The following is a 17,400-nucleotide window of genomic DNA, read 5'->3' on the forward strand; positions in this document are numbered from 1 at the left end:
TCCTACTATACTTCTCTGATTTCTTACTACAATGCAGCCCGCACACTTCACTCCTCTAACGCCAAAGTACTCATTGTACCTCAATCTTCTCTATCTAGCCACTGACCCCTCACCCGCACTCCGCCTCTGGCTTGGAATTCCCCCCCTCTTCATATTCAAGAGATGATCCTCTCTCCTGGCAGCGACCACCGCCCCCCCGCCTTGTTAAAGTCCTCCAAGAGGCCTTCCCCAACTAAGCCCTCATTTCCGCTTCTCCCCCTCCCTTCTGTATTGTCCTTGCATTTGGATTTGCACCTTACAGCAATTATGTACATACTGGTATTTATATTAATGTCTGAGCTCAGTGTGGGTAGGGAATGTGTCAGTTGTTGTGCTCTCCCAAGTGCTTAGTACACTGTTTTGAATACAGTAAGCGCTCAATAAATATGACTGATTGATTAACTGATTGATATTTTTCTCCTCCATTCATTCACTCATTCATTCAATTGTATTTATTGAGTGCTTACTTTGTGCAGAGCACTGTACTAGGCACTTGAAAAGTACAATTCAGCAACAGATAGAGACAATCTCTATCCAACAACGGGCTCACAGTCTAGAAGGGGGAGACATACAACAAAAAAATCCAAAACAAGTAGACAGGCATTAATACCATCAAAACAATAATAATGTTGGTATGTGTTAAGTGCTTACTATGTGCGGAGCACTGTTCTAAGCACTGGGGTAGATACAGGGTAATTGGGCTGTCCCACATGGGGCTCACAGTTAATCCCCATTTTACAGATGAGGTAACTGAGGCACAGAGAAGTTAAGTGACTTGCCCAAGGTCACACAGCTGACATGTGGCAGAGTTGGGATAGATAAATAGAATCATAGATATATACACATCATTAATAAAATAGAGTAATAAGTATGTACAAACATACACAAGTGCTGTGGGGAGGGGAGGGGGGTAGAGCAGAAGGAGGGAGTAGGGGTAATGGGGAGGGGAGGAGGCGCAGAGGGAAAGGGAGGGCTCAATCTGGGAAGGCCTCCTGGAGGAGGTGAGTCCTCAGTAGGGCTTTGAGGAGGGGAAGAGAGTTAGTTTGGCAGTTGTGAGGAGGGAGGGCATTCCAGGTCAGAGGTAGGATGTGGGTCAGGGGTCGATGGCGGGACAGGCGGGAACAAGGCACAGTGAGGAGGTGAGCAACAGAGGAGTGGAGTGTGCAGGCTGAACTGTAGGAGGAGAGAAGGGAGATGAGGTGAAGGGGGCAAGGTGATGGAGAGCTTTGAAGCCAATAGTGAGGAGTTTTTGCTTCATGCCAAGGTTGATAGGCAGCCACTGGAGATTTTTGAAGAGGGGAGTGACATGCCCAGAGCCTTTCTGCAGAAAGATAATCCAGGCAGCAGACTGAAACGGGGAGAGATAGGAGGATGGGAGATCAGAAAGGATCCTCTAGACTGTAATTTCCTTGTGGGCAGGGAATTTGTCTTCCAACTGTGCAATATTGTACTCTCCCAAGTACTTAGTATAATATTCTGCACAATAAATGAGATTGATTGACTGATTGATTCTTCTAACAATAGTATACACCTTCCCTCTTCCTCAACTAAAGTCTTATGAAGCTTAAGTAACTCCATCTGGTCACTTGTCCGGGGAGAGAGTGTAGTGCCATTTGACCACAGTTTCGATGGTGAGTATAGTGAAGAATAAGAAAAGCAAGGGAGAACAAGGACTGAGGAGAATTTAAACTCCATTACACTTTCACTTTAGAAAATAAACTAGTAATTCATGATCTATAAAACCTTTTTGGCTATTGAAAACCAAAACTGATCTATAAGAAACTGTAACAATTAATTTGGTGTTAAAAATATAATGTCAAAGTTGATGCGAAGAATCATTAAATAATAATTACATGCATAACCCAGATAGTATATTTTGATATAAAGCATTTTAAGTTATTTCAGTTTATCCATGGATATTCAATTTGCATTTCCGTGTGACTGCATTTCCCTAAAATTACCTACCTTATTTTGGCAGATCTGGTGGACTGGTCTTGAATGAAGATCTGGTATAATTGCTGCACTACAACCTACATTTAGATCAAAAACTTCCAATGCTCTATTAGTGCCAGCTCCCAGTACAATGTCTGAAATGTCCACAAGTTAAGATTAGCTAACAGAAACATCTTAAGGGAAGAATTTCAAGGATTTAACAAATGATGTTCCCACCCCTTTCATTAGTTTTAACTGGCTTCAACTGAAATAAATGATATTTTTCAGTCATTTGTCTTTGGCCTCTGGAAATATGCAGATACGGTGTCAAACATGCATCCACATAGGTAACTTTATATTAAATATATTAAAGTAATATAGCAAGAGTGTTCAATTCAATTATATATGCATATATATATATATATAATTTCAGAAGTGAAATGAGCTGTCTACCAAAGTTGAAGTATGCAAAGTCACTATGGCCAGCCTATAAGCTATTCCCCTGTGACATTCTTTAGCAAAAATTTGTTTCTATATCAGCCAAACATAATACAATTTTTGAGAACAAATGTATAGCCTTTACAAAACATTTAGGCTAATGTACCTGCATATGTACTCCTGGTTAATTACTACCATACTATACACTCAATTCTATTGCTAAGAGAAAAAAAGAACAAACTGTTCACTTGGCAAAGTTCCAATTACTCTTTCAAGTCACAGGGTTGGATTTACTAAATTACTTTTCTGAGTGTTTTTTACAGTGCACATTTATTTATGCCTTGCTGTGTAAGTTTTCTCAGTTCATAAGAGCATAAGAAATGCTAGCCCAGGTCAGACAAATGCAACATCTATTCTGCTGACAGATTCTGTCATGCTAAACAATGGACAAATCTCAGTCAAGTCAGGATGATTTGGGGAACAAGAAACATATGAGAAAGGACAGAGAACAATGCTAGTGATTTCCACAGCACCTCTTCCTGCCCCTACGAGTACTGTTTTCCAATGGGGTAGTGCATGATACCAGTGAGTTGGCTAATATTCTGCAACCCCAAAAGAATCCTGAAGAAGAAATGTGATTGTTTTACCCATAACATCAATCAGTGGTATTAACTTATTGAGTTCTTACTATATGCAGAGCACTGTATTAAGAGCTTGGGAGAGTACAATACAACAGAGTTAGTAGGCACATTCCTTTTATTCTATAGTCAGGGAATGTGTCTACTAACTCTTTTAGTAAAAGTGGCTGAGTAAAAGGCACATTCCTTTTATTCTATAGTCAGGAAATGTGTCTTTTACTAAGCCACTTTTACTAAGTTACTTCATTTCTCTTGGCCTCCATTCCCTCAAATGTAAAATGGGGATTAAGACTGTGAGCCCCACATGGGACAGCCTGATTACCTTGCATCTACCTCAGTGCTTAGAACAGTGCTTGGCACATAGTAAGCACTTAACAAGTACCATTATTATTATTATCATTATTATTGCTATCCTAGATTTTTTCCCTTTTATAATCCATCATAAACCTCACACCCAATAATTTACCTACTGACATTTTCTATCTGAATAAGTTTCTGGAGGAAAAAGACACACGTGCATACTCTGCTCGAAAAGATGCTTCCGTTTGTTTATCCTGAACCTTCCACTTTCAGGGCTCTACAGAATGTGGCTTCTTGGGCTGATATAGCTGAAATTTTGTGACAAATAAACATTTTCAGAACAGTTCTATTCACCATTGAAGACAGAACCTGAATTTGTCCAGGCAAAATCTCAACTGAGGGTGGCTACACATGATCCATTGTTAAAAATAATGCATGAGCATGTTCATTACATATTTATATCCAGATGTGCATTTATATGCATGAATATAGGATATTGGGTATCCTTTGCATTCAGAAATTATGCCGACTGTATCCGCATACTCAGATACAAAAGACTGATGCATGTCCAGCAGTCCTTTCTGTACTAGGCCCATGTACTAGGCATCGTGTCACTTAAAAGCACTTTGTATTGTTTTCCATTTTTCCCCTTGTATCGTGACCTTTCAAAATGATTAGTGTCACAGCTTCAAAACCTAAAATTCCATTTCACTCTATCATCACTGTGTTTTCCTCATTTCTTTTGCCTGCCCATTATGGCCATCCTAATCAGCTTCGCAGAAAGCAGCTGCTTTCTGCTATTAACACGTACTCAGGGCTTACGATATACAAAGCACAGTAGTGAGTGCTGGCAGAAAAATAGAAAAATCAGTTAAGACACAGATTCTGGCCTTCTTCTGCATCTCTTGTTGCTTCCACCAATGTGGCTACATAGAATAAGTTGAACAAGCCAGAATCCACTACACATTCCCACTTTACACCACTGGGAACTGGGAATGGATCACGCAAGATATGTTCAGCTTGAACTCACCCAGCCATGCAATCATGAAATAGTCTCAAGATCTAGATAGATTTTTCTGGACAGCCAAATTTGCTTAGTAATTGCCAGAGCCCAAATCTGCTAACGGAATAAAATGCTTTGGCAAGATCTATGGAAACTGTATAGATGTCCTTGTGCTGTTTCCTGCATCTGCTACATAGCAAAAATCATGTCCTCTGTGCTTTGCTGTGGTTTGGAGCCATGCTGGAATTCTGGAAGTATCTGGTTGATGATATTCTTTATGTGCCAATCCAGGATTCTGGTTAGAATCTTAGAGAAGCAGCGTGTTAGAGAAGCAACGTGGCTTAGTGGAAATAACATAGGCTTGGGAGTCAGAGGACGTGGGTTCTAAAACCAGTTCTGCAACTTGCCTGCTGTGTGACCTTGGGCAAGACACTTAACTTCTCTGCACCTCACTTACCTCATCTGGCAAATGGGGATGAAGACTGTGAGCCCCACATGGGACAATCTTATGACCTTGTATCTACCCCAATGCTTAGAACAGTGCCTGGAACATAGTAAGCACTTAACAAATAGCATAATAATATCATTATATTATTAATAGTATTATTATTATCTGGTGGGCAATGGAAAATCAAATTCGTGGCTAATTGTCACAATCTGATCTCTCGCCTTTCTTCTTGATTACGGTGGGCATCTTTGAGATACTGTGGCATTTCCTCAGTGGTTCATATGCTGCAGAAAAGCCAGTGGGAGTGTTTGAGCAGGAGTGAATGGGATGGGATGACAGGGATGGGGTGGGGGAGAGGGGTGGGGATAGGCCCAAAGTCACAGAGCAGGCATGTCACGGAGCTGGAATTAGAACCCAGGTCCTCTGACTCCCAGGCCCAGGCTCTTTGCATGAGGCCATGCTGCTTCTCGTGTGTTCTCACAAGGACCTGAAGTGCTTCTGCATATAACCTACTATTTTAGACACAAGTCATAGGCCCTTCTTCCTCCAATCTGTAAATTATTTCAGTATCTGTCTCCCCCACTAGAGTGAAAGCTCACTGAGGTCAGGGATTGCTTCTACTAACTGTACTCTCATGTCCCAAGAGCTTAGATCAACGATCTGCACATAGTTGGGTTTCAATAAATGCTATTGATTGGTTGTTCTGGACAATACGGTGAATAAGACTAAATGAATCCTGCTTTACTCCATTGATGGAATAGAAGATTGAGGTAAAACTGGATAATATAGTCTTTCCAGAATAACTGTGGAAAACTTCGCAGGAGACCCAAAAGTGCTTAATACCTGACACATGGCTATTGCCAAATGCTTTTCAAGGTCTTGAATACCGTATCAATTTGTTAAGATGCTACTAAAGAGACCAAGAACTCCAGATCACTCTAATGAATGCCTTTCAAAACTAAGCAAGCACTAGGACATCAGAAGAGTGGGAGAAGACCCTGGGCAATCAGAGGGGATGAATCTGAAACAAAAGATTTGTTGGAGTTTAGAACACAGGGACTTTATCCCCTGGAGGTTTTGTATCTGTTTAATTCCATCAACATCCATTTTGCAAGACTGGAGCAGAAGAACAGGTTAAGACTGCAAAAACATGCCCTTCCCTGGCTTTGATCCTAGAATTGCAGAGGGTTTCTGCCACCCCCCATCCAAAACCCAAAGTGTGGGGCTCCCGAGTAGGCAACACTTAATCTTCCTAACCTCTATCTCATTAACAGTTCTATGCAGTAGTGACTTCCTCAAAAGTTGGAACAAAGCCAAGACTTCACATTCTGAGAAGCCATCTTTTCTTGCTAGGATTTCATCTTCGATAGTGGAAAATGTGCCAGGATTGCCATTTGAGTGCACTGGCCATCACTATTAAATGTCCTTTTTTGATGATGGGGCCGTCTACACTTGTAAGCAGTTCTCTGGGAAAGCTTTAGGCCCCATATATATTTTTCAGGGATACAGAAGCTCAGTGAATTGCAAGGTAGTTTACTGATGAGGAAGAATGAATACAAGCCACTACCAGTAGGATTGGATTAAACGCCTGATGGAGGCCATTATTCTCCTTCTTTGACAAATACCAAGGAAGGAACTGAGTCTCCTATTCTGTTTGATGCCACAGTCAGAGACAGGCTCCACGCTGGTCAGACCACTGATCAGACTCAGTAACATCATTTCTAATGTTATGTAATTGTGTTTGTGTATTTAAAAAAAACAAAGAGAAACAGAAAAGGATACGAGAATAGAAATCGTTCACGGCAGACAGACTGGTAATCTCCACTGGAGAAGTCATGTGGAACTTCTGAATTGATTTGCACATGCTCTTCTGTTGGTACCTGCAAAACAATATTGTAAATATTGCCAATCATCCAACCTTTTCCCTCAGAGAAAAACTCATCAAGATTAATTTGTCTTCATTTGACTAAAAGAAAATACCATTCGATATCTTAAAACACCATGGGGAATATTTTGCTGGCAGCCCCCAAGAAGGGGAAAGGTATATCCATTTAGAAACAATCCTTCCCATCTTCTTCGGTCTCTTCTATTATCTAACATGAAAAGCAATGTCAGTGGAGTAATCACATTGTGGAATAACTTGTCACTTACCTTTGTCTTAAATATATCCCTCCCCACCCAATTTATCATGTCTGTCCTGTTTACCTTGTTGAGAGTCAGTAACCAGGATTATCAGTATCTGAACCCCTAGGTTGGTTAGGGAAAGCACCACACTTTTGCTGGAAATTAAAGACCTTCTAAAATCACTACTGACCTAGACATGTTCTTTATAAATAAATTGGAAACCATCGGCGTGATCTCCCTGACATATGATCTCTCTGACATACCCCCTGCTCCTTTTCAGTCCCTCCCTCCTCCTGCTCCTTCTTTGACCTTCCCATCTTTCCCAGCAGTATTTCAAGAGGAGATCTTTCACCTCTTCTCAAATTCTATCCCCATATGTACCTCCAGTCCCATCCCTTCCCATCTTTTCAAAATACTTGCCTTCTTCCTTCTTCCCTCCCTCACTGCAATTTTCAACGACTCATTATCATTCATTCAATAGTATTTATTGAGCACTTACTGTGTGCAGAGCATTGTACTAAGAGCTTGGAAAGTACAATTCAGCATTCAAGAGAGACAATCCCTGCCCACACTGGGCTTACAGTCTAGAAAGGGGAAGACAGACATCAAGACAAGTAAACAGGCATCAATATAAACAGAGTTATAGGTAGAGAAGCAGCGTGGCTCAGTGGAAAGAGCACGGGCTTTGGAGTCAGGGCTCATGAGTTCGAATCCCAGCTCTGCCACTTGTCGGCTGTGTGACTGTGGGCAAGTCACTTAACTTCTCTGTGCCTCAGTTCCCTCAACTGTAAAATGGGGATTAAGACTGTGAGCCCCATGTGGGACAACCTGATTCCTCTATGTCTACCCCAGCGCTTAGAACAGTGCTTGGCATATAGTAAGCACTTAACAAATATCAACATTATTATTATATACACATCAAAACAACTCATTTTCCAAAGGCTTCTTCCTCACTGCTTTCAAACATGTCCCTGACTCCCCATCCTAAAAAAAAACAACACTTCCTTGACTCCACGGCTCCCCCAGTTATGCCTCATATCCCTCCTAACATTCCTCTCCAAATCCCTGAGCGAGCTGTCTACAGCTTCTTCTCCAATTCTCTCTTTGACCACCTGCAATCTGGCTTCTACCCCTTTAACTCCATTGAAACTGTCCTCTCTAAGGTCTCCAGTGACCTCCTTCTTGCCAAATCCAATAGCCTCTCTTCCATCCTAATCCTCCTACACCCTTTCATCACTGTGGACAACCCCCTTCTCCTGGAAACACTATCTAACCTTGGCTTCTCTGACACAGTCCTCTCCTGATTCTCCTATCTCTCTGGCCACTCGTTCTCATTCTCATTCATTCTTAAGATGGCTCCTCCTCTCCTTCACACCCTCCAACTGTGTGGGAGTCCTTCAAGGTTCAGTTCTTGGTCCCCTTCTATCCTCCATCCACACCCACTCACTTGGAGAACTCATTCAATCCTACACTTTTAAATATCATTTCGACACAGATGATTCCCAAATCTTTTTGTATAAAATTTATGGTATTTGTTAAACATTTACCTTGTGCCAGGCACTGTACTAAGTGCTGGGGGAGATACAAGCTAATGAGGTTGGTGAGGTTGGACATGCTCTATGTCACCCATGGGGCTCACAGACTTAATCCCCTTTTACAGATGAGGAAACTGAGGTACAAAGAAGTGAAGTGACTCACCCAAGATCACACAGCAGATGTGGCAAAGCTGGGAGATTAGAACCCAAGTTCTTCTGACTCCCAGGCCCATGCTCTATCCATTAGGCTACACTGTTTCTCATGATCAAAATCGAACTCAGTTTCCCAGAAGCACAGGGAGGGAGCATCATCCATGCTTCCCATTCCCTCTCACCTTATTAAAACCATCGCCCCTCCCCTCCTCCCTTCCTTAACTTCTATTTTTAACCACTCAATCTCCAATGGCTCCTTCCCCGCTGCCTTCAAACATGCCCACGTCTCACGCATCCTAAAAAAACCCGCTCTTGACCCCACTTCCCCCTCCAGTTATCGCCCTATCTCCCTACTACCCTTCCTTTCCAAAATCCTAGAACAAGTCGTCTACAATCGATGCTTAGAATTCCTTAACTCCCATTCTCTCCTAGACCCCCTCCAATCTGGCTTCCGTCCCCTCCACTCTACTGAGACTGCTCTCTCTAAGGTCACCCATGACCTCCTTCTTGCCAAATCCAATGGCTCCTACTCCATTCTAATCCTCCTTGACTTCTCTGCTGCCTTTGACACCGTCGACCATCCCCTCCTCCTCCATACCTTATCTCACCTTGGCTTCACGGACTCCGTCCTCTCCTGGTTCTCCTCTTACTTCTCTGGCCGGTCATTCTCGGTCTCCTTCGCTGGCGCCTCCTCCCCCTCCCATCCTTTAACTGTTGGAGTTCCTCAAGGGTCAGTTCTTGGCCCTCTTCTGTTCTCCATTTACACTCACTCCCTCGGTGAACTCATTCACTCTCACGGCTTTGACTACCATCTCTACGCAGATGACACGCAGATCTACATCTCCGCCCCTGTCCTCTCCCCCTCCCTTCAGGCTCGCATCTCCTCCTGCCTCCAGGACGTCTCCACCTGGATGTTGGCCCGCCACCTAAAACTCAACATGAGCAAGACTGAGCTCCTCATCTTCCCTCCCAAACCCGGTCCTCTCCCAGACTTCTCTATCACCATTGATGGCACTACCATCCTTACCGTCTCTCAGGCCCGCAATCTCGGTGTCATCCTTGACTCGTCTCTCTCGTTCACCCCACACATCCTATCCGTTACCAAGACCTGCCGGTTTCACCTCTACAATATCGCCAAGATCTGCCCTTTCCTCTCCACCCAAACGGCTACCTTACTGCTACAGGCTCTCGTTATATCCCGGCTAGACTACTGTGTCAGCCTTCTCTCTGACCTCCCTTCCTCCTCTCTCGCCCCGCTCCAGTCTATTCTTCACTCCGCTGCCCAGCTCATCTTCCTGCAGAAACGATCTGGGCATGTCACTCCCCTTCTTAAAGAAACTCCAGTGGTTGCCTATCAACCTCCGCTCCAAACAAAAACTCCTCACTCTAGGCTTCAAGGCTCTACATCACCTTGCCCCTTCCTACCTCTCCTCCCTTCTCTCTTTCTACCGCCCACCCCGCACGCTCTGCTCCTCTGCCGCCCACCTCCTCACCGTCCCTCGGTCTCGCCTATCCCGCCGTCGACCCCTGGGCCATGTCCTCCCGCGGTCCTGGAATGCCCTCCCTCCTCACCTCCGGCAAACTGATTCTCTTCCCCTCTTCAAAACCCTACTTAAAACTCACCTCCTCCAAGAGGCCTTCCCAGACTGAGCTCCTCTTCTCCCTCTACTCCCTCTGCCACCCCCCCTTTACCTCTCCACAGCTAACCCCTTTTTCCCCTTTTCCCTCTGCTCCTCCACCTCTCCCTTCCCATCCCCACAGCACTGTACTCATCCGCTCAACTGTATATATTTCCATTACCCTATTTATTTTGTTAATGAATTGTACATCGCCTTGATTCTATTTAGTTGTCATTGTTTTTACGAGATGTTCTTCCCCTTGACTCTATTTATTGCCATTGTTCTCGTCTGTCCGTCTCCCCCGATTAGACTGTAAACCCGTCAAACGGCAGGGACTGTCTCTATCTGTTGCCGACTTGTTCATCCCAAGCACTTAGTACAGTGCTCTGCACATAGTAAGCGCTCAGTAAATACTATTGAATGGATGAATTCCCAGACCTGACCTCCCTTACTAAGCAGTGGCAGGGTCAGGCCCGGAACTTAAGCCATGATTCCCCCCTCCCCTCCCCAGCTGGGACAGGGAACAAGTCACCTGTGCAGTAGCTGCATCTGGGAAGGTGGGGCACCTCTTCCTCCTCCTCCCAGTGACTCGGCCCCCAGCTGCAAGAGCCCGAGGAGCAGTCAGGTTCCCCAACTCAAAGTGGGTCTTACCTCTCCTCCCCCCTCACAGGATCTTAGCTCCCTACTCCCTATACCATTTTTCACCTGATGCACCTGGGCTGTCCATCTGTCTGGCTGCTGGGAGAGAAGGAGGAAAGGAGGACAAGGATCAGGTGGGAGAAGGTCTGAGATAGAAAATGAGTATAAAGCTTCTAGGGAGCTTCTGAAGGATTCTCCCTTGGAGTCTTCACCCTGCACTCTATCCTCCTGCCCTATCCCACCATATCTTCTGGCTTCATAGAGAAGCAGCTTGGCAAGAGCCCGGGCTTGGGAGTCAGAGCTCATGAGTTCGAATCCCAGGTCTGCCACTTGTCAGCTGGGTGACTGTGAGGAAGTCACTTCACTTCTCTGTGCCTCAGTTACCTCATCTGTAAAATGGGGATCAACTGTGAGCCTCACGTGGGACAATGTGATTACCCTGTATCTAATAATAATAATAATAATGTTGGTATTTGTTAAGCGCTTACTATGTGCCGAGCACTGTTCTAAGCGCTGGGGTAGACACAGGGGAATCAGGTTGTCCCACATGGGGCTCACAGTCTTAATCCCCATTTTACAGATGAGGGAACTGAGGCACAGAGAAGTTAAGTGACTTGCCCACAGTCACACAGCCAACAAGTGGCAGAGCTGGGATTCGAACTCATGAGCCCTGACTCCAAAGCCCATGCTCTTTCCACTGAGCCACGCTGCTTCTCGTTTCTCCCTCACTGCTTAGAACAGTGCTTGGCACAGAGTAAGTGCTTAACAAATACCAACATTATTATTATTATAGCTGTGAAAGGAGGGGATTGCCAGCCACACATATGGCCAGATGGACAGAAAAGACATAGAAACTGGTGAGGTGTTGCATGGGACCGAGTTCGCATGCGTTGGTTGGGAACGGGACTATCTTTATGTTGTCAACAATAGAAGTTACCCTAGCGATCCCAGTGCAGCAAAATTAACGGGGTGGAGAAGTAACCCTTACCACACTATGGCTCCATTCGATTCTACCAAGCGGTGTGACTTGTCCTTCAGGATTATAATAAAAATTCATTTTGTGGTTTTAAAGGAATCGCTTAGTATATTGCTCTAAAAGCATACGTAAGTGCTCAATAAATATGATTGAATGAATGAATCAAAAAACCTCCTATTGTTCATTTTAAGAACACTGAATTCTCCTAATTCTGGGTAAATAGAATACAAATAAATACTTGAGTTGGTGCTTCAGGAAAAATATTTACCTACCTTTTTATCTCATCCTTACAAGTGTCAATATGGTATTTTAGGAGCTGAATTTCTACCCCAGAAGACATCAATATAAAATTATCCATATAATAAAACTGTGCAAAGCTTATAGGCTTACAAAACCTGTCCTTGCCCTGAAATGAAAATACAGTGATTATTTCCAAAATATCATTAGCATATTCTAAAAGTCAATTATTATGAATATACAACTACTTCCATCAAGACTCCCTATTTCCAGTTGTACTTTTGTGTAAAAACATGCCTGGTATTTAGCTAAAATTTTCCAAACATTGTCTTAACCCTCGAGGGACCTTTTTACTTTATAAAGTTGTTGTGTAATTTCAAATATATTTTAAAAGACAGTAGAAAAAATTTTAAATAGAAAAAGGTTACTGAGCTTTCAAATGTTTCAAATTTGGCAGTAAAATTGTTTTTCAATTAAATGTTTTTCTTTTATTTATATAAAGCCGATATTTGCCCAAGCTTATAAAAGTTTTGAAATGTTGTTTTCAGAGAAAAATTATTAAATGTGTCTTTACTTTCATATTTACATCCTGGGATCTGTAAAATTATTATTTTATTGCATTGATCCTGCCAACAGCTCTAAAATCCTCCCCACTCTCTCTCTCGCCAAAGGTTTCTTCCCCACTTTAGTTATCTAATTTTCACTCTTGCAATTTCTTCCTTGTGGTTTTCCTTCTTCCTAGCCATCCTGAACCCTAATTCATTTGGATCCGTGTTTAAGCCCCTCTAATAAATCCTACTTACTCCAGAAAAAAAATTAAAGTTATCTTTTCCTTGAGGAAACACCACCTGTTTATTTCTTGTGGTTGTTAGCAGGACACAGTAACTTATAGTAAATGATGTGTTACCAATCTTGCCACTTTTGAGATCAGATGAGCAAGAATATCCCAGGGTCCTAGTTCACTCATTTGTTAGAGCTGAAATCAGTTCTAGGTCCCCTTCTATTCTCCCTCTACACCCAACCCCCTGGGAGAACTCTTTTGCTCCCATGGCTTCAACTACCACCTCTATGCAAATGATTCCCTAATCTACATCTCCAGCCCTGATCTCTCCCTGCAGCCTTCTCTGCAGCCTTGCATTTCCTCCTGCCTTCTGGACGTCTCTACCAAAATGTTCCACACAGCTCAAACTTAACATATCCAAAACATAACTCCTTATCTTCCTGCCCTAACCCTGTCTTCTCTTGTCTTTCTCATCACTACAGACAACACCATTATCCTCCCTATCTCACAAGTTCATAACCTTAGTGTTGTTCTCAACTCATCTCTCTCATTCAACCCACATATTCAATGTCACCAAACCCTGTCGATTATATTTTCACAGCATCACTAAAATTTGCCCTTTCCTCTCCATCCATACTACTATCCCATTAATACAATCACTCATCCTATCCCACCTGGATTACTGCATCAGCCTCCTTGCTGACCTCCCTGCCTCCCCTCTCTCCCCACTCCAGTCCATACTTCACTCTGCTGCCCTAACTATTTTTCTAAGACAGTGTCAATCCATTCTCCCCACTCCTCAAAAACCTCCAATGACTGACCATCCACCCCCACTCCTCAAGAACCTCCAATAGTTGACCATCCACTTCCTCACCAAACAGACACTCCTTACCATTGGCTCTAAAGCAGTCAATCAGCTCTCCCCATCCTACCCAACCTCACTGATCTCCTAATTATTATTACTATTATTATTAACATTTTAACTTTCCACTTCACAAGTTCCTCTAAGCGAGGACCCTAAGATGGAGACCTTCTCCTCAGATCCTCTTCCTCAAAACCCTTGGCTGACCCCCTCCTCTTTGCTCAAATCCCCCTAAAGACCCCCAACCCCACTGTGATTAGTGTGCTCCTGCTGGTGTCACCATGAGGATGATTAACATCATAAATAAGTTTTCCTTTTGGGAGGGCTACTTAGAAGTAAGTAGTAATTTGCTTAGGTAACTTCTGGGCCTCTCCCCCTTCATAATAATAATAATAATGATAATAATAATTGCGGTATTTGTTAAACACTTACTATGTGCCAAGCACTGTACTAAGTGCTGGGGTGGATACAAGCAAATTGGTGGGACACAGTCCCCTGTCCCAATTAGGGCTCCCAGTCTTAATCCCCATTATGCACATGAGGTAACTAAGGCCCAGAGAAGTGAAGTGACTTGCCCAAGGCCACACAGCAGACAAGTGGCAGAGCTGGGATTAGAACCCATGACCTTCTGACTCCCAGGCCCACAGTCTATCCACTACATCATCTATGTGTAGAAGCACATAAAAGCAGAAGCAGAAGGAGAAGCATATAGAAGCACATAGAAGTAGAAGCAGAAGGAGAAGCAGCATGGTTTGGAGAAGCAGCATGGTTCAGTGGAAAGAGCCCAGGCTTGGGAGTCAGAGGTCATGGGTTTGAATCCCAGCTCTGCCACTTGTCAGCTGTGTGACTGTGGGCAAGTCACTTAACTTCTCTGTGCCTCAGTTACTGCATCTGTAAAATGGGGATTAAATGTGAGCCTCACGTGGGACAACCTGATTACCCTGTATCTCCCCCAGAGCTTAGAACAGTGCTCTGCACATAGTAAGTGCTTAACAAATACCAACATTATTATCATTATTATTATTATTATTATGTGTGGAGCTAGCTGAGTTTGGACCATGATACTACTGTATTAAAGACCTGCATCCACTGTGTTTTCACTAATGAGGGAGACGGAATTCTAAAATAAATTACAGGAAGGAAACGGGGCTCTGTATAAGAATTAGGATCGTGATTATTTCAAACTGGATACTCTCTAATTTTACTCAGCTTGAAAAGATTTGTAACCACCTGACTTCCAAGTTCACAAAGTTATGCATTTACAAGTGACTTGTAAGAAATATGAAATAGTCATTACCAAAAATAATGCAGGTTTTGTATTCCGAACTGACCAGATCCGCATTGTCCTGTCTTCAGAAGCAGAAACTAACCACTTCCTGTCATGACTCCAGCCAACTGAAATCACTGCTCCATCATGACCTTAATGAAAACAAGGGGAAAAAAAACCCAATTCTTCTGACACACATACATCAATGACATGAAAACCCTTGTGTTTCCTAATATTCTTATTCAACACTCTAGGAATGGCATTTTTGCATTTTGTAAGTAAAAAATAACAATGCAAAAGCCTTTATTTGGTAAGAATGAATCTCGATTCCTCAGGTTTCTGGTTCTACCTCAACCTTAGCCATCCAGTAAGCACACACTGGATCTCATCATCAAAAATCACACTGTTCCATCTTTCTCACTTATCCAACTCTGACAAACCACTCTCCAACTATAAGTCCTTAATGTAATAATAATAACTGTTGCGGTATTTGTTAAGCACTTACTATGTGGCAGGCACTGTTCTAAGTGCTGGAGTGCATACGAGCAAATCAGGTTGGACACCGTCCTACAGAGAAAATAATCTTAATCCTCGTTTTACAGATGAGGTAATTGAGGCCCAGAGAAGTAAAGTGACTTGCCCAAGGTCACACAGCAGACAACTGGAAGCAGCGTGGCTCAGTGGAAAGAGCATGGGCTTTGGAGTCAGAGGTCAGGGGTTCACATCCCGACTCTGCCACTTGTCAGCTGTGTGACTGTGGGCAAGTCACTTTACTTCTCTGTGCCTCAGTTCCCTCATCTGTAAAATGGGGATTAAGACTGTGAGCCCCACGTGGGACAATCTGATTCCCCTGTGTCTACCCCAGCGCTTAGAACAGTGCTCTGCACATAGTAAGCGCTTAACAAATACCAACATTATTATTAACTGGAAGAGCTGGGATTAGAATCCAGGTTCTATGTGCCTCGTCACTCACAGCTAATACAATGCTCTTCACATAGTAAGTGCTCAATAAATATGACTGAATGAATGAATGAACGGAACTCCCTAAAGAACTGTTCTCTTTCAACAAATCAATCAACAGTTCACAGTAATAATAATGATGGTATTTGTTAAGTGCTTACTATGTGCCAAGCACTGTTCTAAGCACTGGAGGGGATACAAGGTGATCAGGTTGTCCCATGTGGGGCTCACAGTCTTAATCCCCATTTTACAGATGAGGTAACTGAGGAACAGAGAGGTTAAGTGACTTGCCCTAAGTCACACAACAGACAAGTGGCGGGGTCAGGATTAGAACCCATGACCTCTGACTCTCAAACCCATGGGCACTGAGCCACTCTGATTCTCCAAGCATTGTGGGAGAGCACAGTAGAGTGAGAAGAACAATTCCTGCTCTCATACAGTACCACAGGGGAGAATGATACAAAATTATTTACAAAATGAAGAGCAAAGAAAATAGGTAAGTGAGTAATGGCTTAACTAATGGAGTATAAAAGTCAATATGTTCAGAAGTGCTTACGGGTGCAGAAGTGTGTAACTAGTGCAGTGATGGTTAGATCAGATTAGCAAACTGATCAGCAATGCAGCGATAGACAAATAAGTAGAAAGGCAAATAAAAAAGACCAGTGCATCCTTTGGGAGAACATCAAACAGGATGTGCAGCAGTGGAGGGTCAGGCTCCAGACCAAAATAAAACTCAACTGAGTTGTAGCGTTGTCCAATTTTCTTTACTGCTGTGAGACCTGGATCCTATACAGTCGCCAGATCTGACTACTTTAACAGCGTTGTCGCTATATTTATGGTTTACACTAATCAAATGGCCAGACAAGATCACGAACAGTGAAGTTCTGGGATGTAGTTCTAGCATTATATTGAACTTTCCCAAATGCTTAGTACAGTGCTCTGCAGACAGTAAGCACTCAATAAAGACATTTCTTTGATTGATTGATTGATTGATTGATTGGAGCTCTGCTCACATTAACAAAGCTACACTGGCTGAACCAAGTCAGAGAATGAGTGAAGACAGGCAACAACTGCCGAAGGGAGAGCTGAAATTGGGAAATGAAAAGAAAACAGGGGCTCATATTTATAGAGCACTTACCGTGTGCAGAGCTCTGTGTTAAGCACCGTACTATATACAATACAACAGTATGTAACAGAGTTAGTAGACACATTCCCTGCACACAATGAGGTAACAGTATAGAGGGGAGAAAGCATTTTTTAAGGAAGCAGTGTGGGAAGCAGTGTGGCCCATTGAAAACAGCAGGGGCCTGGGAATCAGAGGACCTGGGTTCTAATGTTGGTTCTGCTACTTGACTGTTTTGTGATCTTGAGCATATTACTTTACTTCTCTGGGCCTCAGCTGTCTCGTCAGTAAAATGAGGATTTAATACCTGCTCTTCCACCTACTTA

General features: G+C 43.2%; 1 protein-coding gene and 1 long non-coding RNA gene across 4 annotated transcripts in view; one reads left to right on the top strand and one right to left on the bottom strand.

Annotated features, from left to right (window-relative positions):
* Positions 1-2,262, top strand: part of LOC114806008 — a 52,025-nt gene extending 49,763 nt beyond the window's left edge. For both annotated transcript variants that reach the window (XR_005661264.1, XR_005661265.1), the window contains exon 3: positions 2,018-2,262. This is a non-coding gene — a long non-coding RNA (uncharacterized LOC114806008). The remainder of the gene's footprint in view (positions 1-2,017) is intronic.
* The window catches only part of WDR27 (WD repeat domain 27), a 286,735-nt gene that overhangs the window by 179,794 nt on the left and 89,541 nt on the right, over positions 1-17,400 (bottom strand). For both annotated transcript variants that reach the window (XR_005661263.1, XM_029048637.2), the window contains exons 18-21: positions 15,022-15,143; positions 12,117-12,250; positions 6,581-6,678; positions 2,005-2,126 (exon numbers count right to left, since the gene is read on the bottom strand). Coding sequence is in view for 1 of the 2 variants with exons in the window: in XM_029048637.2 (XP_028904470.1) it covers positions 2,005-2,126; positions 6,581-6,678; positions 12,117-12,250; positions 15,022-15,143 (476 nt within the window). In the remaining variant the exon portion in view is untranslated. The remainder of the gene's footprint in view (positions 1-2,004; positions 2,127-6,580; positions 6,679-12,116; positions 12,251-15,021; positions 15,144-17,400) is intronic.

Source organism: Ornithorhynchus anatinus, chromosome 21, assembly GCF_004115215.2.
Source record: "Ornithorhynchus anatinus isolate Pmale09 chromosome 21, mOrnAna1.pri.v4, whole genome shotgun sequence".
NCBI classification, from domain to species: Eukaryota; Metazoa; Chordata; class Mammalia; order Monotremata; family Ornithorhynchidae; genus Ornithorhynchus; species Ornithorhynchus anatinus.